The sequence below is a fragment of the Oryzias latipes genome, chromosome 20 (assembly GCF_053564925.1).
Source record: "Oryzias latipes strain Hd-rR chromosome 20, Olatipes_Hd-rR_3.1".
NCBI lineage: Eukaryota > Metazoa > Chordata > Actinopteri > Beloniformes > Adrianichthyidae > Oryzias > Oryzias latipes.
In genome coordinates, this window is record NC_136256.1 from 9232875 (window position 1) to 9256107 (window position 23233).

Here is a 23233-nt window from a genome sequence, read left to right on the forward strand (position 1 = left end):
TCTAACTGTTCTACTTTCTGTCTGCCACTCCTGGCTAATTTACATGTGAGCACACAGCCGGGGGGGGGGGGGGGGGGCTAACTCCACTCCTGCAGCAGGGGAGACTGATGAAAAGCTTGAGGATGTAAGATTGAATAAATAAAATCCTAGAGTTGACCAGTTCATTTTATAAATGTAAATATTTTTTATTTTGGTGCTGATAAACTAAACAGATGTTATGATAAAAATATTTGCTTGAGTCAAAACGTCCAAAAATTTGCTTTCAGCACAATAGGGTGATTAAGGTGGTTAAATGTTTCTCGTACGTATAGTGATGCTTTTCAAACGTGGAGCTTTGTAAGACGCATCTAATTCTGAAATCTCAGCTTCCTGAGACAAACGGCTGATTTCCTATGAAGCTTGATTATATGATCATGCTTCATGATCATTTATGAACATATATAGCTCGTCCAAAATAGTCATATCCATGGGTTCAGAATGGAAGTTTCATCAAATCTATTTAATTTCAGTGAGATCAGACAAGGAATGTGAACGTGAGAGCATGGCGAGATACCCAACCTCGCCGCTCTGTCACGACCACACCCCCGCGTTGAAAGATTTGTTTTTCATCAGAGTAAACTTCAATGGTTTTTCAACAGGTGGACGTCATTTTGAGGTGTGTTTGCTCATCCTACTTGGAGCAGTGATGCTCCAAGTAAAACATGTCATTTCCTGTTGCCAACAGGTGGCGCTACACCTGTTTCGAATTTTTCCACTGCAGATGTGTTCAAAGTCAGACTACAATCATGCACAACAAATTTGGATCAGATTAGATTATTTATGGCTGAGTAATGGCCATTTTTCTTTTCATGGCGTGATTTCGAAACGACCTCAAATTTTGACGCGCCGCCACGGTCACAAACAACCGTAAAAACTTAAAAGCTTCGCAATTTAAGATCGGACATGTGTTTAGTTTACAAAACCAAAGTTTGGAGTCATTGTTCAAAAATCTCTAGGAGGAGTTCGTTCTAGAACGAGGCCTGCAAAGGACCAAAATAGAGCAAAACTGACATATTGACATCAATATAGCAGACTTCCTGTGCGACTGACAGCTTGGTCCCAAGAGACTTTTTTGTAGGTTTCCATCTGATGAACATGTCCTGTAAATATCAAGCTTGTATGTTAAAGAACATGGCGGGGCTCTCAAAAACAAACATGGTAGGTGGCGCTATTGAGCCGTTTTTTGTTCACCCATGCAAGTGCTGTGTATTTAAGTTGGAGATATGTAAGAGGCCTCTCATTCTGAAATCTCAGCCTCGTGATACAAACGGCTGATTTTTTATGAATTTTTAATTATCTGACTGCAACGCAATCAACCACTTCCTGTTTGGTGGTGGCTTGCGCAGGCACCGTCAGGTGTACACCCATGAAACTTTAGACGATGAGAGAAGACCCTTATGAGTATCTCCTGTTGTAATTTTATGAATGTCGGACAAAGCACAGAGAAAAGATAGGTCAGAATGTGACATAAAATGTATTTGTCAATATCTAGGTGGCGCTATATGCTCGTCCAAGATTGTCATATCCATGGGTTCAGAATGGAAGCCTCATCACCTCTATTGAATTTCAGTGAGATTGGACAAGGAATGTGCACGTGAGAGCAACTTTTGTGTGCATGGCGAGACGCCCAACTTCGCCGCTCTGTCACGACCACACCCCCGCATTGAAAGTTATGGCTTTTTATCAGAGTAAACATCAATGGCTTTTCAACAGGTGGACATCATTTTGAGGTGTGTCGGCTCATCCTACTTGGAGCAGTGATGCTCCAAGTAAAACATGTCATTTCCTTTTACCAGCAGGTGGCGCTACACCTATTCCAGATTCTTCCACTGCAGATGTGGTCAGGGTCAGACTACAATCATGCATATCAACTTTGGATCATATTGGATTTTGCATGGCTGAGTAATGGCCATTTTTCTTTTCATGGCGTGTTTTCAAAATGACCTCCATTTTCGACGCGCCGCCACGGTCACAAACAACCGTAAAAACGTAAAAGCTTCGCAATTTAACATCGGACATGTGTTTAGTTTACAAAACCAAAGTTTGGAGTCATTATTCACAAATCTCTAGGAGGAGTTCGCTCTAGAGTGAGGCCTGCAAATGTCCAAAATGAAGCAAAAATGACATATTGACCTCAATATATCAGACTTCCTGTGCGAGTGACAGGTGGGTCCTTTCAGACTTTTTTGTAGGTCTCCATCTGAAGAACATGCCCTGTAAAAATCAAGCTTGTACGTTAAAGCGTATGCGGGGCGTCGGGACAAAAGTCACTGTAGGTGGCGCTATCAAGCCGTTTTTCTGCGCCCATGCCAATCTACTATAAAATACGAAATTTTTCGCGACTCCTGATGTGTGTGCTAAATTTGGTGAGTTTTGGGGTATGTTAAAGGCCTCAAAAAGGCGACTCTTCCGGTAGAATAATAATAATAATAATAATTAAAGCTACAAGTAGCATTTAGCGGGCCCGAGCACGTGCGACCGCCTGGCACGAGCGACCGCCCCGTGAGCAACGCCTTGTTCGAGCCATTCTCTTTGTTCTTTCTTGTTCTTTTCTGGAGCTCCAAGCTAATGTTAACATGACAGCAGCCTGTGGGGGGTGGGGGTGGGGGGGGTGGGGGGAGAACTGTATTCTGTTGCTTGTTGTTTTCAGTTTGAGAAACAATCAATGATGATAATTGCCATCACTGTCCCTAAGGATGAGAACAATTGAACTCTTCTAATTTTTACTACAATATTTAGACAAGTGTCAGCTATGTCTGATAACTTGGTTAATTAGCTGGACTGGGATCTTACAAAGTGCAGGTGGTTTGATGTCCAATGTGATGAGTCTGTGGACAGCAGCAGTACAAACTTTTGGAGTCCACAAGAGAAGAACTCTTGACACAACTGCCCTAACAGACAACTACAAGAGGAGTTGAAATGTATAACATGGTGAAGGAATTTTTGTGCAGAAAAAGGTACCTTTAGAAAAGCTGGTAGCAGTGACTGCAGACAGGGCTCCTGCTATGATCAATAGAAAAACGGGTTTCATCACTCACTGTAAAGCTGACCCAGACTTCCCAAAATGTCTTCATTACTGCTGCGTCATTCACCAGTAGGCCCTATGTGCAGAAGTGATTGGCTCTAGACACATGATGACTCCTATTGTGAAATCAACTTCTGCTGCAAAGCAAAACGGCACAGGATTTTCAAGGTGCTATTGGAGGAGCAGTCTGCTGAATATGGTTAATATGAATATGGTAAATCTGAACTCGCAGTTTGACTGATATTACTGGAAAACTAAATCACTTGAACTGTGATCTGCAAGGCAATGGCAAAACTATATTTTTCATGGAACAGCCTGCAGTGTTCCTTGTGGGGATCTTTTCTGTCAGGGCTTGGTCGGTGGTTGTTGCTGCAGTTGTCACACTTGCTGGGGCAGCTGGAGTTTAACTTTGCAGCCTCACGGCTGTGAAGTGGACCACGTTGATGTTCCAGTCAGGGTGGTTACTGTGGGGATGTTCCTATGACGAGATTTATAGAAATTTCTCTATGATTAAAAATAGACGAGAGTTATTTCATGAAGACACATATATGCACTAACATTAAAAAAGTGTTTATGTGACCTCAGAACATGGACATTGTAGGGAATCGAACCCCATCCCAGTAACTGGGAGTACCATTACCAATGTCTTTTGCTTTTTTTGAGGTCACATGGCAAGGAAAGCAAAACCTGCATCATGAATAACTAGGCCATAGGAATGCAATAGATACATAAATTTCAATTACTTTCTAAAGTACTTTTTAAGTACTTCGAATATGTTTGTACATCAGATGGTTTGAAATTTAGAAATATGCAAAAAAAAAGCATTTTGATTCTTTACTCAATTGCTAACTACAGAAAAAAAATGTAAATTTGTAATGCCTAATATGTATTCAAGATGCAGGAAAAGAAACCACATTTCCATAAAGTCAGAGGATTGTGACTTAACAGAGATAAAAATGTCGCAGATGCGTCATTTCTCCCCGCCTCCTTCGCCACAATAACTGACACCAGCATGTATTTAGTTCAACATTTGACGTTTTACATTAAGTCAGATGTTTGTGACTTAACAGAGATAAAAATGTCGCAGATGCGTCATTTCTCTCCGCCTCCTTCGCCACAATAACTGACACCAGCATGTATTTAGTTCAACATTTGACGTTTTACATTAAGTCAGATTTTTGTGACTTAACAGAGATAAAAATGTCGCAGATGCGTCATTTCTCCCCGCCTCCTTCGCCACAATAACTGACACCAGCATGTATTTAGTTCAACATTTGACGTTTTACATTAAGTCAGATGTTTGTGACTTAACAGAGATAAAAATGTCGCAGATGCGTCATTTCTCCCCGCCTCCTTCGCCACAATAACTGACACCAGCATGTATTTAGTTCAACATTTGACGTTTTACATTAAGTCAGATGTTTGTGACTTAACAGAGATAAAAATGTCGCAGATGCGTCATTTCTCCCCGCCTCCTTCGCCACAATAACTGACACCAGCATGTATTTAGTTCAACATTTGACGTTTTACATTAAGTCAGATGTTTGTGACTTAACAGAGATAAAAATGTCGCAGATGCGTCATTTCTCCCCGCCTCCTTCGCCACAATAACTGACACCAGCATGTATTTAGTTCAACATTTGACGTTTTACATTTAGTCAGATGTTTGTGACTTAACAGAGATAAAAATGTCGCAGATGCGTCATTTCTCCCCGCCTCCTTCGCCACAATAACTGACACCAGCATGTATTTAGTTCAACATTTGACGTTTTACATTAAGTCAGATGTTTGTGACTTAACAGAGATAAAAATGTCGCAGATGCGTCATTTCTCCCCGCCTCCTTCGCCACAATAACTGACACCAGCATGTATTTAGTTCAACATTTGACGTTTTATATTAAGTCAGACGTTTGTGACTTAAAAGAGATAAAGATGTCCCTTTCTCCTTCGCCACAATCATCAACAGTCACTTACATGTTTAAAACGACAAAGAATCCCATCATGATCACTAAAGTATGTTTGTACAACTGTACATTCGACTTTATATTTTGTTGTTTTTAAGTACACATGATCGATTATCGTATTTTTTAACGTTGTGTTTTCAGAAACCAGTTGAATAAAACCTTTATGTGCCATGAAATCAGTTATTGTCTTCGAGTTTACTAGATTGTCATTGAAATCACCCATTATAGCAATGGTATCACCCAGGGGCTCCAACAGATCGACTAATTTCTTAAGGTTCTCTCTAAATAATGAAATGGCATATGATGGTGGACGATACAGAACTGCCACGACTATGTTCGATTTAATAAATCTGTGCACTAAACATTCAATATCTACACTTTGTACCTCTACATGTTCAAACAGGATATTTTCAACGGTGTACATTCCAACACCACCATGTTTTAAGCCTTTAATGACATTCAGTCTAGGATCTACTCCACTATAAGACAGTGAGCGTGGCATACTATAAAAATTGTAGCCACTGATGTTCAATGCATCAGTAAAAGGGGCATTTGGAAGCCATGTTTCAGTTACAGCTATGCAGTTAGCATGTAACTGTTTTGTGCACAAAGCTAAGTCCTTTACATGCCACTCTAAATTTTGCACATTCATAAGGAAAATGCTAAAGTCACATGAACTAGAAGTGAGATTTTCTTTATTTATTAGATATTGAGGCATGTTTGCCACATATTCAGAAACTGTTTTGTTACAATAAATGGCCTGTTCCTTAAAATCTTGAATAATTAAACCAGACAAACTTGTTACGCGGCTTAATGCAACATAAGCCTGCCCAGGAGCAAAGGTTTTTTTCAAAGACACAACAACATTATCAATGGTAAGACCCTGAACTTTATGAACAGTACAAGCCCAAGCAAGTTTTAGAGGAAACTGACGTCTCAGACCACCTCTTCCTGTGAGTCGTTCCTCTTCTGGAACAATGGCTACAGAACCTGAGACAAGCCCTGGATGATTTTCATACTGTTTCTTCCGTTGTCTTCCAATGTCTTTATTATCAAAATTCACAAAAACAATTTGTGGAAAGTCAGAGTTTCTATAGACAATATCAGTCACAATTCCACATGCACCATTGACAAGACCATCTGCCACATCAACATTTTTACAAAGCATGACACGTGCATTTTTCCCCAAAAGAAGTCTTCCTGCTAAACAAGTATTGTTAGCGTTTGAATGATTACCACTTAGTAACACTTGTCTACCTGTTTCCTTACAATTTACATAATCTTGAGCTTTAATAGTTACATAATCTGGACAGGATGAATGTAGATGGGTTAAATTATGTTGATTTACTTGACCATTAGTTGGGAAAATATGTAAAGCAGCGCTGCCTTCTCCCGTTTCACGTGACTTCAATTGTTGGATATCACTTTTTAACATTTCAGTACCTTTGCATCGTGTCCTAACTCTGCCGAGTAATTTGGCAAATTCCTGATCTTTTTGGCGTACAATGGTTTCCAGGCAAACAATTTTAAACACACCACACCAAAGATCCATACCCACATTTTCTACATACAATGGTTTTCCTCTCACTGGAGGTAATTGAAAGAAATCCCCAACTGCAATAATACAAACATTTCCAAACAATGCAGAGTTACCAGTTTGCTTTATTTGCCTCAGACGCCCATGAATATATGCTAATAAATTATGATCTACCATGGATATTTCATCAATTATCAAAATCTGTAAACTGCTGTAAATGGCACGTAAAGAATTTAATTTTTCCTCACCCAGTGGTGTGTAAGGTAAGCGGACATCTTTACCAATACAGAAAGTGTTGTGTATAGTACTTGCTTGTACATTAAACGCAGCAATTCCTGTGGGAGCTGTCAACAAAACACAGATGTCATCTACATGACGACAAAGAGGAGACAATAGTCTATTTGATTCATATTGTATTGCTTTAATTAGGTGAGTTTTACCAGTCCCTGCACCTCCTGTTATGAACAGGTGGAATGGTTCTGGCTTTTTTCCCAAAACCTTTTCCACACACCATTTTCTCACTTGGTAAAAAATATCCATCTGAATTTCATTTAAAGAGCGAATTAAAGCCAAGCCATCACTACGAGGCATTTTTGTTTTATTCAGTTGAAAGAAATGGCTATGTTGAGCTGAAACTCTTAAATCAGGAATATCAAATTCCTGTTCATCATCTACACTTTTTTGGTTCTGCAACAACTCTTGACACTCAAGTCTTTCCAATTCTTGCTCAGGGCATAATTCACACCAGCCATCTTCAACTACACCAGCATTATCTATCCCTTGCTGAGCATTAACCAATTTATCACCATCAATTTCAAATTTACTTCTGTTTAATGTTACCACGGACTTTACCAACTGCAGACCTGAATTACCAAGTCTTATCGTGCCCTTATGAAAAAAGTCTTGATACGTTTCAAAACCTTGAGGTTTCAGCTGGCTATCGCTGTAGTATGGCAAAAACAACTGCAGATTGCTTTGATAAAACAGTTCAGGCTGTTTTGTTTCAGAGAACTTAACGTAACGTACAACAGCAGGTTGTGTGCGGGTTCTTTTCACAACATATCCAGTGTTGTTGTTCAACTTTATTCGCTTAGCAGCACTTTCATTTTTTGACAACACACGAAATTCGGAAGCAAATACTGCTAAACACATTGAAGGAAAATCATCACTCTTAGGTCTGTTCTTATATCTATCCACAATGCTTGTCATCCACATATCATCTGTACTAACAAAATGCTTTGATGCTTTTTCTTTTAGTACTTTTAACGGTAAACTCATTTTAACAGTATTTTCACCAACAGGAAGAAACACAACTTTCCGAGAGCACTCTTTCAAATGTGCATTTGTCAGTCTATAAACACTTTCTTGAGCAGATACATCTCTGTTGTGCAAATATGTACTGCCTAATGTTTTTAGACTCTCTTTGGCAGAAGCATTTCCATCCCTGCTTGCTTCCTTTTGTGCACACTGCAATAATAAACCCATTTCCTTCTCTGATTTAGAGATGTAAGAAATGATGTACACAACACATGCATATGCGTCGACAACAAACTGTATATCCATATTAGCATTCCAGCATTTTAACAGTGGCTTGCTATATTGATTAATCCAAACTTCATTGATCTGACGTTTCAGCACAACATGGGTTTTCCGAGCACAACAGTTATATGCAGTTTCAAATGTGCTTTGGTTTAACCCAACAGATCCAAACAAATCTTCAACATTGTCATAAGTTGGCCCATCAGCTGAGAGAGCAGCTTTAATGTGTGCAATCAATGCAGAAGCCTCTTTTTTCTTCAATTGCTGTGTCTGTGCATTTTCTTTACAGTTGCAAGACTCTTTCTCTGATAACACACATTGACAAGACTGTGTCTCTTCAGCACTTGTGCTACGTGATATGAACGTACGTGCAGAAGGTGGTCTAGGAAAATTAAAACGACACACAGTTCCTTTTTTTTTTACATGTTTTCGCATGTGTTTCAGAGGCTACGTTCACACTGCAGGGCTTAATGCTCAATTCGGATTTTTTGAAAAAATCCGAATTATTTGCTAGACCGTTCACATTTCCAAGTAAATCCGAACTTTTGTGATCTCCAGTGTGACCGTGACACGACCCAAACGAGACCCGCATGCGCAGAAGCCAGAAGAACACTCAACGGTGAACGACGTCACTTGCTGTTTGCGGAGCCAACGTTAACAATGGATGTCAACAACAGTGTTGTCAAAAGCGGAGCTCTTTTTGTAATATTAAATTTATTTTCACGAAGGAGCAGCACAATTACAATCTTCTCATTTTAAGAAGGCAATGGAGTCAGGATCGCCTGTACCCACTGTTGTGGAAGAGGAATGTGTATATGTTGGGCCCGCGCGCCCCGTGTGTGTGTGCAAGCGCGTGCCGCGATAGAGAATAGGGGGGGGCAGTGTGGGCGCGCATTCATGTTGTGTGTTACGGAGGACGGTAATAAAAGAAGGTTTCCCCCAAAATAAATGCTATGGACTCTTTATTAACCCGTTCTGGAGAATCTAAGGATCAGAACAGGGAGGAGGAGGAGGGGGATTGCCTGGGTCCCCCGCGCTTCTGAGCACGGTCAAAGGGGAGAAAGAAAAAAAAGTTATCGCGGTAAAGGTTCAACACCACGCTCTGCCATTTATCTGGAATTTTTTTCAAAAACCGCCCAGTTGCGATCAGAGCCCTGGAGTTTGGCCTGAAAAGAGCGATCAGCCCAAATATTAATCCAATCGGTGACCTCTCTTCCCTTCTACTGACTGATCTCAGCAGCATCGTCCACCATGGTTGATGTTTACGTTCTCGTTCCCGCCTACTTCAACGCAAAATGATGACGTTTGTTGCGTGTCGATGACGTACAGTTCGGAATCAAGTCGCCTGGCCGGTCAGACGGCGGTCGCAATTGAAAAGATCGGCTACAATTCGGAATCAGGCCGGCAAACCCACGGGGCCTGGGTCGCATTTGAAAAGATCGGATCTGTGTCATTCAGACTGTCATGAAAAGATCGGAATTGGGCCGCTTAGGGGCAAAAAATTCGGAATTGGGTCGTTTCAGCCTGCAGTGTGAACGTAGCCAGAGTGTTTTTGCACAGATGTAACAATTTCCAGTAAGTCAATATTTGATGGTAACTCACAAGTCACATAACGATCAATAAATGCAATCACTTCAGCATCTGTATTTCTGTCAATTACAGGTGCATCCTCTATCCAAAACAGGCAATGAAGATGTGGTGAGCCTCGTTGCTGAAACTCCACCCTATAAAAAAAATCCTTAATTTTTCCTATAGGACATGCAGGCGACATAAGAACCTCTTTCAGAAAACAATGCCAACGAAAATCAAACATCCGAGCAGCAGTGACAGGATTACGACGCAAAAGCTCACATCTGTCTGCCCATTCCAACTGCTCCACAGTTTCAGTTCTACCTTCGTGCTTCAGAATGCAGGAAAGTAAATTCTTCCACCGCATATCAGCTGAAGAAAATGAACAGAACCATGTGGGGATTCCAAGCTGCCTCACACAAGCCATGAGGTCTTTCTGGGCCGCCTGCCAAAATGCTGGCGTACCTCTGATTGGTTTTAAAAATCTGTACCCATCATCAAATTCCAACATCCTTTTAATAGAATCATCACTATTCAACAACTCTCCAGTAACTACTCGTTTATTTTTAAAATCATACTTACCTTTTCTTACTGCAATCGAAACATTTGAAACGACCTTTTCTAATTCTGTCATATATTGGGCAAAAAAAATATATTCCACATTTTGTGCAAAACGACAATCAGCATTAAGAATCCTGTTGTTAAAATATCGTGATAGAGTTAAAGGATGTTGTCTTCCATCATGAAATGTTGGTCCACCCTTAGGAAACAACACAGGAAAACATTTAGCCTCATTTGTAATATCGGACAACAACTTCACCGGACTATTGCCTTCAGCGGGAGCTACATTCAAAATGTGATCAAAATATTGATCCAAAGCCTCTTGACCAATGTCTACTGGCATTAGACAAGTGTCCTGGAACATGCAATGCTGCTGTCTATCATGCAGAAGTTCATCTCCTAAAACATTTGAATCGTCAACATTTGCAGTGCATTCAACATCTTTTTCTACCACATCAGATGTTTCTTTACAAAAACCATTAATCCAATCATTATTAAATTTCACGTTGTTATAATAAGAATTATGGCTTTGTAAAAACTGTAAAGCCTGCTTAACACGTTCCGAATCAACATACTGATATTCATAATGTCCTTTATAAGTAAGCTTCCGTTTTAATTTCACAGGCACAAGAGAACCCTCAATAGACATGCGTGGTAACAAATAAGTTGTTTGTTCAGTATTTGCAGGAACACAAGTAATTATTACTTGTGTTCCTGCAAATACTGAACAAACAACTTATTTTTGTTCAACCCACAAAACACTCCAAAACAACCCACAAAAACAACCCACAAAACACTCTTGTCAGTGTTAAATCTCACTTTTAGAATGTGTCTGATTGATTATATTTCAGACAAAACACGTTATTTCTGGTGGTTTATTATGGAATGAACAGACATGCAATCCAAATGAAAACATTTTTACATTAAATAACCATACAGGGCATGCAATAACTCTCATTTATTTCAGAGTACAGTACATGTCATTTCTATAATGGGTAACTGATATGGGTGATATCAGCGCTTATGCCGTCTTTCCAGCTCGCTGGACGTGTGTACCGTAAACTGTGATGTAAACGCGCATGCAAAGAGTCAGTGACGGCTGGCGTGACCGCACTTCCACAGATGTCGGCTCACTTGACCGCGATTGGATAGACTACAAAAAAACGATCTCTGAAACGGATAGAAACTTGTTGTTTGTCGATCAGAATCGATTCTACATGTCATTTTGTACGTTTGTGTCCGTTTAAAAAGAAAATTCGTCGGTTGGTTTGCTTTAAAAAGTCTTTAAAACTTACGTTCGCATCATAATGGAAGCGATCACTCCCGGTTCAACGAAGTAAAAGGTCAAATTATTTACGTTCGTCTTATCGATTTTAAACAACTTTTACGGTTTTTTATTCAATAAAATTGATTATCAGAAGGTGAGTAGTCATTGTGGCCATGTAAAAAAGGTTCGATGGTCGATTTAAAGTAACGGTTCGTTTACAAGTCGCGGGGAAATTCAAAATGGTGGTGACAAACCTACAGTCAAACTGAAGGCGTCCTGGTGCGGCGCGTCTAACCGGGTCGAGTTCTTCTCACTGGGGGTCCGGTAGTCTTCCTTGCTGGTCAGGGGCGTCGAAGATCGAAGTGTAGAGGAAATGAGGAAGTTCTAAAAAGAACTGATTTGCTCAAATTCGGCAGGCTTTAGCAAAATACTCTGTGGGGTGTGATTCTCCAGTCGTCCAGCAGGGGTCGAGCAGAGGGACGGCTGAGATGAATACACCCTGAGATCAATGTCTTGACCAGCTGCTTCACTCATGGTTTCCCAGCATGCCTTTTATCGTTCGTATTTGATGAAGTAGGTTGATTACATGTTATTGTTTTCATGAAATAATAGATGTTCTACTTCGTTTAGTTCCGTATGTATGTGTAGAACATTTTATAGTAATTATTGTATTGATCATTAGTCCGTTAGGGAACATTCTGGCTGTTGGGTTTCTGCCCCATTGGCATGAGTTCTCCCATGGACCAATCAGACAGCTCCGTTTTTAGTTTGATTCCAAAGGGTTAAAATCTAATAAAATTACATTCCAATCCCAAAGTGGTGGTGTGTTGTCTTCTTTGTGTTATGTCTGTGTTAAAAAAATGTTTTGTGGGTGATTCTGTTAGATAATTCTCACAAGAAACTTTTCCCAATCAGGGGTTGTGACGTCATTGCTTCAGGCAAGCAGGGATGAAAGCCTGAGCTAGCGACGGGTTGAAGATTTTTGTGAAGACCTGGGAGAGTTGATCCGCGCAGGCCCGCAGAACCTTTCCGGGAACTCCATCAGGTCCAACTGCTTTCCTGGGGTTTACCCTGCTGAACATCCGTGCCATCCGTGCCACGTCCATAAAGGCATTGTTTTTATATTTAGAGCTCTAAGCAACCAAACAGTTGTCTATATAAAAGAGCTTTTACAATTGTGCACTTTTAGCAGGCTGAAAAATTATCTTTTTAAAATTGCCATTTCAAATTTGGGTTTTAAATTTTGTGTTCCATTTTTCTGTGCTTGTATTGGAAGGATTTGTTATTATTTTGTTTAAAAGTGCTACATATTGTATATACACATAATTTATTTAGAGAAATTTGCTATACGTTGTGTTTTTTGGTTTTGTAGTTTAATTTCATTGGATTTATATTAAGGAAAAGAAGTTGCAGCATTGATTAAAAAAGGATAAAAGAGACATTTACTGTCTAAGTCTTATGTTACATCTGTAGAACTGTACTGAGAGTTGGGTTTTGTTTTGGAGCACATTCATATGTTTTGTTTGTAAAAAAAAAAGATAAAATATTAGGTTAATTGCATTTTACATGACTAGAAAAGCAATGATTATTCATAAAAATCTATGAAAGACATACAAAACAAATGAAAAAGCAGTCTGCCCTCCCTCTTGTGTCTAAACTCTTGTCACCTCACTTCTGGGTTAGTTAGCATATGAACTGGCAGCTGGTGTGTGTGTGTGGGGGGGGGGGGGGGTGAAATTTGACTCCAGCAACAGGGATGATTGAGGAGCAGGCTGCAGCATGAGGAAAAGACTTAAGCATGTAAGAGGAAATGACATCCTACAGTTGACCAGTTCATTTTATATCTGTAAAGAATATTCAAGAAGCATTTAGACATGTTCAGCTATATGCGTGTGAAACTTGGTGTGGATATTTGAAGCATAAGTAATTTTAAAACACACTTGTTTGGAGTCCAGACGGAAAAAGCACAGGTTTTGGGATGAATCAGGATTTTTTTAAAATCATCTGTTTCACCTGGACTTCTGAAAAAAATATGGAAGGCAGCAAACACAGATCCCTACATTTGAAAAAATAAATGGTGTTGATATATGATGATTAAGTTATGAAAAAAAATAGGTGTTTGTAGTTTTGCCTAAAAAGACGTTTTCGGACCTTTTTGGATGTAATGCTCTCTAAGATGTCACCTGTAACTTCAATCATTCTGAATTTTTTTAGGAAGCAGTAGCACATAAATGCCTATGAAAGTTGAATTCTTGGTGCTGATAACCTAAACAGAATTTATGCTAAAAATCTTTGTTCAGTCCAAAATTTCATTAAAAAAATCAAGTGATGAAGTTTCTCGTAGACCCTATAGTGTTACATATCAAAGCTGGAGGTTATTAAAGGCATCTAATTCTGAAATCTCAGCTTCCTGAGACAAACGGCTGATTTATAATAAATTTCTATTATTTGGGTGCACATAATCGACCACTTCCTGTTACGCAGGCACCGTCAGGTGTACACCCATGAAACTTTACATGATGAGAGAGGACCCTTCTGAGTATCTCCAGTTTTAATTTCATGCACATCGGACAAAGCAAAGAGAAAATACAGGGCAGAATGTGCCCAATGCAATAACTAGGTGGCGCTATAGAGCTCGTCCAAGATTGTCATATCCATGGGTTCAGAATAGAAGCTTCATCATATCCATTGAATTTCAGTGAGATTGGACAAGGAATGTGCACGTGAGAGCAACTTTTGTGTGCATAGCGAGATGCCCAACTTTGCCGCTCTGTCACGACCACACCCCCGCATTGAAAGTTATGGTTTTTTGTCAGAGTAAACTTCAATGGCTTTTCAACAGGTGGACGTCATTTTCAGGTGTGTCGGCTCATCCTACTCGGAGCAGTGATGCTCCAAGTCAAACATGTCATTTCCTCTTGCCAGCAGGTGGCGCTACACTTTTTCCAGATTCTTTCACTGCAGATGTGTTCAGAGTCAGACTACAATCATGCATATCAATTTTTGATCAGATTGGATTATGCATGGCTGAGTTATGGCCATTTTTCTTTTCATGGCGTGTTTTCGAAACAACGTCGAATTTCTACGCGCCGCCACGGTCACAAACTTCTGTAAAAACTTAAAAGCTTTGCAATTTAACATCGGACATGTGTCTAGTTTACAAAACCAAAGTTTGGAGTCATTATTCACAAATCTCTAGGAGGAGTTCGTTCTAGAAGGAGGCCTGCAAATGTCCAAAATAGAGCAAAAATGACATATTGACATCAATATAGCAGACTTCCTGTGCGACTGACAGCTTGGTACCTACAGACTTTTTTGTAGGTTTCCATCTGATGAACATGCCCTGAAAAAATCAAGCTTGTACGTTAAAGCGTATGCGGGGCGTCGGGACAAAAGTCAGTGTAGGTGGCGCTGTCGAGCCATTTTTGCGCACCCATGCCAATTTCTCATAAAATACGAAATTTTTCGCGACCCCTGATGTGTGTGCCAAATTTGGTGAGTTTTGGGGTATGTTAAAGGCCTCAAAAATGCGATTCTTCCGGCAGAAGAAAAATAATAATAATAATAATAAACCTAACAGATACAATAGGGTCCTTGCACTCCGTGCTCGGGCCCTAATAATAATAATAATAAACATTCGAATTACAATAGGGTCCTTGCACTCCGTGCTCGGGCCCTAATAATAATAATAATAAACATTCGAATTACAATAGGGTCCTTGCACTCCGTGCTCGGGCCCTAATAATCCTTACAGATACAATAGGGTCCTTGCACTCCGTGCTCGGGCCCTAATAATTAAAGCTACAAGTAGCATTTAGCGGGCCCGAGCACGTGCGACCGCCTGGCACGAGCGACCGCCCCGTGAGCAACGCCTTGTTCGAGCCATTCTCTTTGTTCTTTCTTGTTCTTTTCTGGAGCTCCAAGCTAATGTTAACATGACAGCAGCCTGTGGGGGGTGGGGGTGGGGGGGGGGGTGGGGGGAGAACTGTATTCTGTTGCTTGTTGTTTTCAGTTTGAGAAACAATCAATGATGATAATTGCCATCACTGTCCCTAAGGATGAGAACAATTGAACTCTTCTAATTTGTACTACAATATTTAGACAAGTGTCAGCTATGTCTGATAACTTGGTTAATTAGCTGGACTGGGATCTTACAAAGTGCAGGTGGTTTGATGTCCAATGTGATGAGTCTGTGGACAGCAGCAGTACAAACTTTTGGAGTCCACAAGAGAAGAACTCTTGACACAACTGCCCTAACAGACAACTACAAGAGGAGTTGAAATGTATAACATGGTGAAGGAATTTTTGTGCAGAAAAAGGTACCTTTAGAAAAGCTGGTAGCAGTGACTGCAGACAGGGCTCCTGCTATGATCAATAGAAAAACGGGTTTCATCACTCACTGTAAAGCTGACCCAGACTTCCCAAAATGTCTTCATTACTGCTGCGTCATTCACCAGTAGGCCCTATGTGCAGAAGTGATTGGCTCTAGACACATGATGACTCCTATTGTGAAATCAACTTCTGCTGCAAAGCAAAACGGCACAGGATTTTCAAGGTGCTATTGGAGGAGCAGTCTGCTGAATATGGTTAATATGAATATGGTAAATCTGAACTCGCAGTTTGACTGATATTACTGGAAAACTAAATCACTTGAACTGTGATCTGCAAGGCAATGGCAAAACTATATTTTTCATGGAACAGCCTGCAGTGTTCCTTGTGGGGATCTTTTCTGTCAGGGCTTGGTCGGTGGTTGTTGCTGCAGTTGTCACACTTGCTGGGGCAGCTGGAGTTTAACTTTGCAGCCTCACGGCTGTGAAGTGGACCACGTTGATGTTCCAGTCAGGGTGGTTACTGTGGGGATGTTCCTATGACGAGATTTATAGAAATTTCTCTATGATTAAAAATAGACGAGAGTTATTTCATGAAGACACATATATGCACTAACATTAAAAAAGTGTTTATGTGACCTCAGAACATGGACATTGTAGGGAATCGAACCCCATCCCAGTAACTGGGAGTACCATTACCAATGTCTTTTGCTTTTTTTGAGGTCACATGGCAAGGAAAGCAAAACCTGCATCATGAATAACTAGGCCATAGGAATGCAATAGATACATAAATTTCAATTACTTTCTAAAGTACTTTTTAAGTACTTCGAATATGTTTGTACATCAGATGGTTTGAAATTTAGAAATATGCAAAAAAAAAGCATTTTGATTCTTTACTCAATTGCTAACTACAGAAAAAAAATGTAAATTTGTAATGCCTAATATGTATTCAAGATGCAGGAAAAGAAACCACATTTCCATAAAGTCAGAGGATTGTGACTTAACAGAGATAAAAATGTCGCAGATGCGTCATTTCTCCCCGCCTCCTTCGCCACAATAACTGACACCAGCATGTATTTAGTTCAACATTTGACGTTTTACATTAAGTCAGATGTTTGTGACTTAACAGAGATAAAAATGTCGCAGATGCGTCATTTCTCCCCGCCTCCTTCGCCACAATAACTGACACCAGCATGTATTTAGTTCAACATTTGACGTTTTACATTAAGTCAGATGTTTGTGACTTAACAGAGATAAAAATGTCGCAGATGCGTCATTTCTCTCCGCCTCCTTCGCCACAATAACTGACACCAGCATGTATTTAGTTCAACATTTGACGTTTTACATTAAGTCAGATTTTTGTGACTTAACAGAGATAAAAATGTCGCAGATGCGTCATTTCTCCCCGCCTCCTTCGCCACAATAACTGACACCAGCATGTATTTAGTTCAACATTTGACGTTTTACATTAAGTCAGATGTTTGTGACTTAACAGAGATAAAAATGTCGCAGATGCGTCATTTCTCCCCGCCTCCTTCGCCACAATAACTGACACCAGCATGTATTTAGTTCAACATTTGACGTTTTACATTAAGTCAGATGTTTGTGACTTAACAGAGATAAAAATGTCGCAGATGCGTCATTTCTCCCCGCCTCCTTCGCCACAATAACTGACACCAGCATGTATTTAGTTCAACATTTGACGTTTTACATTAAGTCAGATGTTTGTGACTTAACAGAGATAAAAATGTCGCAGATGCGTCATTTCTCCCCGCCTCCTTCGCCACAATAACTGACACCAGCATGTATTTAGTTCAACATTTGACGTTTTACATTAAGTCAGATGTTTGTGACTTAACAGAGATAAAAATGTCGCAGATGCGTCATTTCTCCCCGCCTCCTTCGCCACAATAACTGACACCAGCATGTATTTAGTTCAACATTTGACGTTTTACATTAAGTCAGATGTTTGTGACTTAACAGAGATAAAAATGTCGCAGATGCGTCATTTCTCCCCGCCTCCTTCGCCACAATAACTGACACCAGCATGTATTTAGTTCAACATTTGACGTTTTACATTAAGTCAGATGTTTGTGACTTAACAGAGATAAAAATGTCGCAGATGCGTCATTTCTCCCCGCCTCCTTCGCCACAATAACTGACACCAGCATGTATTTAGTTCAACATTTGACGTTTTATATTAAGTCAGACGTTTGTGACTTAAAAGAGATAAAGATGTCCCTTTCTCCTTCGCCACAATCATCAACAGTCACTTACATGTTTAAAACGACAAAGAATCCCATCATGATCACTAAAGTATGTTTGTACAACTGTACATTCGACTTTATATTTTGTTGTTTTTAAGTACACATGATCGATTATCGTATTTTTTAACGTTGTGTTTTCAGAAACCAGTTGAATAAAACCTTTATGTGCCATGAAATCAGTTATTGTCTTCGAGTTTACTAGATTGTCATTGAAATCACCCATTATAGCAATGGTATCACCCAGGGGCTCCAACAGATCGACTAATTTCTTAAGGTTCTCTCTAAATAATGAAATGGCATATGATGGTGGACGATACAGAACTGCCACGACTATGTTCGATTTAATAAATCTGTGCACTAAACATTCAATATCTACACTTTGTACCTCTACATGTTCAAACAGGATATTTTCAACGGTGTACATTCCAACACCACCGTGTTTTAAGCCTTTAATGACATTCAGTCTAGGATCTACTCCACTATAAGACAGTGAGCGTGGCATACTATAAAAATTGTAGCCACTGATGTTCAATGCATCAGTAAAAGGGGCATTTGGAAGCCATGTTTCAGTTACAGCTATGCAGTTAGCATGTAACTGTTTTGTGCACAAAGCTAAGTCCTTTACATGCCACTCTAAATTTTGCACATTCATAAGGAAAATGCTAAAGTCACATGAACTAGAAGTGAGATTTTCTTTATTTATTAGATATTGAGGCATGTTTGCCACATATTCAGAAACTGTTTTGTTACAATAAATGGCCTGTTCCTTAAAATCTTGAATAATTAAACCAGACAAACTTGTTACGCGGCTTAATGCAACATAAGCCTGCCCAGGAGCAAAGGTTTTTTTCAAAGACACAACAACATTATCAATGGTAAGACCCTGAACTTTATGAACAGTACAAGCCCAAGCAAGTTTTAGAGGAAACTGACGTCTCAGACCACCTCTTCCTGTGAGTCGTTCCTCTTCTGGAACAATGGCTACAGAACCTGAGACAAGCCCTGGATGATTTTCATACTGTTTCTTCCGTTGTCTTCCAATGTCTTTATTATCAAAATTCACAAAAACAATTTGTGGAAAGTCAGAGTTTCTATAGACAATATCAGTCACAATTCCACATGCACCATTGACAAGACCATCTGCCACATCAACATTTTTACAAAGCATGACACGTGCATTTTTCCCCAAAAGAAGTCTTCCTGCTAAACAAGTATTGTTAGCGTTTGAATGATTACCACTTAGTAACACTTGTCTACCTGTTTCCTTACAATTTACATAATCTTGAGCTTTAATAGTTACATAATCTGGACAGGATGAATGTAGATGGGTTAAATTATGTTGATTTACTTGACCATTAGTTGGGAAAATATGTAAAGCAGCGCTGCCTTCTCCCGTTTCACGTGACTTCAATTGTTGGATATCACTTTTTAACATTTCAGTACCTTTGCATCGTGTCCTAACTCTGCCGAGTAATTTGGCAAATTCCTGATCTTTTTGGCGTACAATGGTTTCCAGGCAAACAATTTTAAACACACCACACCAAAGATCCATACCCACATTTTCTACATACAATGGTTTTCCTCTCACTGGAGGTAATTGAAAGAAATCCCCAACTGCAATAATACAAACATTTCCAAACAATGCAGAGTTACCAGTTTGCTTTATTTGCCTCAGACGCCCATGAATATATGCTAATAAATTATGATCTACCATGGATATTTCATCAATTATCAAAATCTGTAAACTGCTGTAAATGGCACGTAAAGAATTTAATTTTTCCTCACCCAGTGGTGTGTAAGGTAAGCGGACATCTTTACCAATACAGAAAGTGTTGTGTATAGTACTTGCTTGTACATTAAACGCAGCAATTCCTGTGGGAGCTGTCAACAAAACACAGATGTCATCTACATGACGACAAAGAGGAGACAATAGTCTATTTGATTCATATTGTATTGCTTTAATTAGGTGAGTTTTACCAGTCCCTGCACCTCCTGTTATGAACAGGTGGAATGGTTCTGGCTTTTTTCCCAAAACCTTTTCCACACACCATTTTCTCACTTGGTAAAAAATATCCATCTGAATTTCATTTAAAGAGCGAATTAAAGCCAAGCCATCACTACGAGGCATTTTTGTTTTATTCAGTTGAAAGAAATGGCTATGTTGAGCTGAAACTCTTAAATCAGGAATATCAAATTCCTGTTCATCATCTACACTTTTTTGGTTCTGCAACAACTCTTGACACTCAAGTCTTTCCAATTCTTGCTCAGGGCATAATTCACACCAGCCATCTTCAACTACACCAGCATTATCTATCCCTTGCTGAGCATTAACCAATTTATCACCATCAATTTCAAATTTACTTCTGTTTAATGTTACCACGGACTTTACCAACTGCAGACCTGAATTACCAAGTCTTATCGTGCCCTTATGAAAAAAGTCTTGATACGTTTCAAAACCTTGAGGTTTCAGCTGGCTATCGCTGTAGTATGGCAAAAACAACTGCAGATTGCTTTGATAAAACAGTTCAGGCTGTTTTGTTTCAGAGAACTTAACGTAACGTACAACAGCAGGTTGTGTGCGGGTTCTTTTCACAACATATCCAGTGTTGTTGTTCAACTTTATTCGCTTAGCAGCACTTTCATTTTTTGACAACACACGAAATTCGGAAGCAAATACTGCTAAACACATTGAAGGAAAATCATCACTCTTAGGTCTGTTCTTATATCTATTGAAGGAATTTATTTTTTGTGGTTCTCATTTCTCCTAGGTTTTTATCTTATCTTTATTTCATTGAAGGTTTTCTTTCTGGTTTACTGTGTGTGGGTTTCAGTAATTTCAATTAAAAGGGACTTCCTGATAATTGCATAGGTAAAGAGGTTTCAGGAATGCAGCTCCAACCTCCAACCCCCTTCAGGAGAAAATGGTCTTTGATCTTCTGAGGCCATTTGGTTGTAGGTCTGACTTGGATCATGAATCAATCATCTCAATCCCTGGGAACCGCCACAGGCATCTGCTCCCGTGTGAAGAACAAAGCTCTAGGATCGACTTCCTGCGGTGACAGTTCCTGCCACCCATGGGGATTCCGTACCGTGTCTATCTGTGAGGTTCGCCCCCAGAGACCAGATGCTGTGATTCTAAGGATGGGCTGAAGGAAGAAGGCGGGCTCCTCTGTCAGCCAATCTCTAGCGACCAGAGGCGGAGATTCGGCGGCCATTTGCTCCCGGGGGAGGATGTTCTGCCCACATGCTTAAAAGTCTGAACTCAAGGAATTTTCCTGTGTCTCCAGACAAGCTGCATGTGAATTCGGAATGTAACCTCTTGCGTATTGCAGGCCTTGATTTTGGACACCCAGATCGATCTGTTTTATTTTGTTTTACTCTGTTTTTAGAAATATTGTTAGGGAATAAATTTGTTAAACTTAATCCGGCCGAATCCCGTGGTTTTCTTCTTCTCGACTTTATTGAACATGCAACAAAGGAAAGTAATCTCAAAGCGACAGATTATATTTTTCCAACATTAATTGGTGACCCCTGAACGTGAAAAGTGGGGAAGAAACGCGGAAGCGCAACGCGGGTAAGTGGACCGATAGTGGTTTATTAAGAGGACCGATAGTGGTTTATTATGAGAATTCTGGGACTTTCGGCGAAAAGTCGGTGACGCTCCCCCCACGTGCTTGACTTCCCTCGAGGCCTCACAAACAAAAGGTAAAGCAGGAACCTGTTCGTAAATTCTGCATATTGTTTACGTTATTCTTTTAGTGAATAACTCAAATTGTGGGGAAGTGAAGTATGTGGACGGCATAGCGCACCTGTATAAGTTTTGTGGTTCACCCTCCTGAAACAGCAGATTGGATCTAGGAAATTTATGAAATTGAATCTAAGGAAATTGTGCAGGTTTTGTGTCTGTTCAGCCTGTCAAAATTGAAAATATTAAATTGGGAGCGGGTGATATTTGGATTACGTTAAAATTTAGGAGGTTTTGCGTCTGTTTGAGCCTGTACGAAATCCCGTACGAAAACAACAGTGTTACTATAGGAACTAATTTTGCGCGTTTTAGGATTTTCGGAAAAACCAGGAAGGCAGCGAACCTTCACAAATTATTTTTAATGCGTAGAGAAACCACAGAGGGATTCACAGTAAAAATGAAAGGTGCGTTAGACAGAAAAAATGAGGAAACCGGTGAATTTTCTTTTGACGACAGACTTAATGACGTAGACGACTTGACTTTACAACAGCGGTGAAAATGGCTTGAATGAGAATGAATGGAATGAAATGTATGCGATTTTGGAAAGAATGGGATGAAAATGTTTGAAATCTGTGTATTTTAACTGTATTTTCCACATTTCCCTGTGTATTGTCTGCTCCATGGACGCAGCCATCTTGTTCATCATGTTTACATCGAACGGACCAATGACGGGACGTTTTACTTGTTTTCGAATGTGTAGACGACTGTGATTGGTTTTGTCTGTACCACGTGGTAAGCGTGACGGAGTCCTAGCCAAAATGGCGACGGTGGCTGTGATTTGCTTTGTTCGTACCACGTGGTTAGCGAGTCGGCGTTCCTAGCGACCAACATGGCGGACCGGCGCTGAACTTTCACAAACAAATCTGGAGAATTTGGGACCTAGTTTGCGGTACAATCATCGCGGGGATTGTCTTATTGGGCTTAATCATGACCTCGGTTGTAAAACAGCGTTGAAAAACAAATTTCAGTGGGTTTTCGGTTCGCCGAAAAAGGTTTTTATGTTGCACAGCGCCTCCGACGCGAGCCTCTGCTGCAACGGCGATCAGCGTGCATGGTTGCAGGGTCTAATACATTTGGGGTAAAATAATTTTGTAATTATTTCGGTTTTCTTATTGTGAATACATGTCTCTAATTTGTTTGTATGTCCTAATAACCGCGATTAAGTTCAGCTTTGTTTAAAGAAGTATTATTGACATTTTTAATTTGTTTAAGTTCGTTTTTCTGTTTGTTTTGATCTTGACTTGTGCACTGCTGTTTGAATGAGAAGCGAATGAGTGGCGGTTTTGTTTGTTTGAATCGTAATCAATAGTATTTGAAAATTGTTTTCAGAATGGGGAAAAGGACGAGGTAAAGGAAAGGGAAACATGGTTTTTGAGGATTTGGAAGGATGTT

At 39.9% G+C, this 23233-nt stretch overlaps 3 protein-coding genes across 3 annotated transcripts; all 3 read right to left on the minus strand.

Moving 5' to 3' along the window:
• Positions 1–2987: 2987 nt before the first annotated feature.
• LOC144988290 (uncharacterized) lies at positions 2988–8543 on the minus strand. The gene has a single exon (XM_078938556.1). The coding sequence runs from the start codon at positions 8537–8539 to the stop codon at positions 5024–5026; it is 3516 nt and encodes a 1171-aa protein (XP_078794682.1). The 5' UTR covers positions 8540–8543; the 3' UTR covers positions 2988–5023.
• Positions 8544–9623: 1080 nt separating this feature from the next.
• On the minus strand, positions 9624–10945 carry LOC144988493 (uncharacterized). The gene has a single exon (XM_078938927.1). It carries the CDS (start codon positions 10881–10883, stop codon positions 9624–9626), a length of 1260 nt encoding a protein of 419 aa, XP_078795053.1. The 5' UTR covers positions 10884–10945.
• A 7002-nt stretch (positions 10946–17947) lies between these two features.
• LOC144988494 (uncharacterized) lies at positions 17948–20821 on the minus strand (the record flags this gene model as incomplete). The annotated part of the gene is made up of 1 exon (XM_078938928.1): positions 17948–20821. A coding segment is annotated over one exon (2730 nt), but the record flags the coding sequence as incomplete, so codon positions are not given.
• Positions 20822–23233: the final 2412 nt, after the last annotated feature.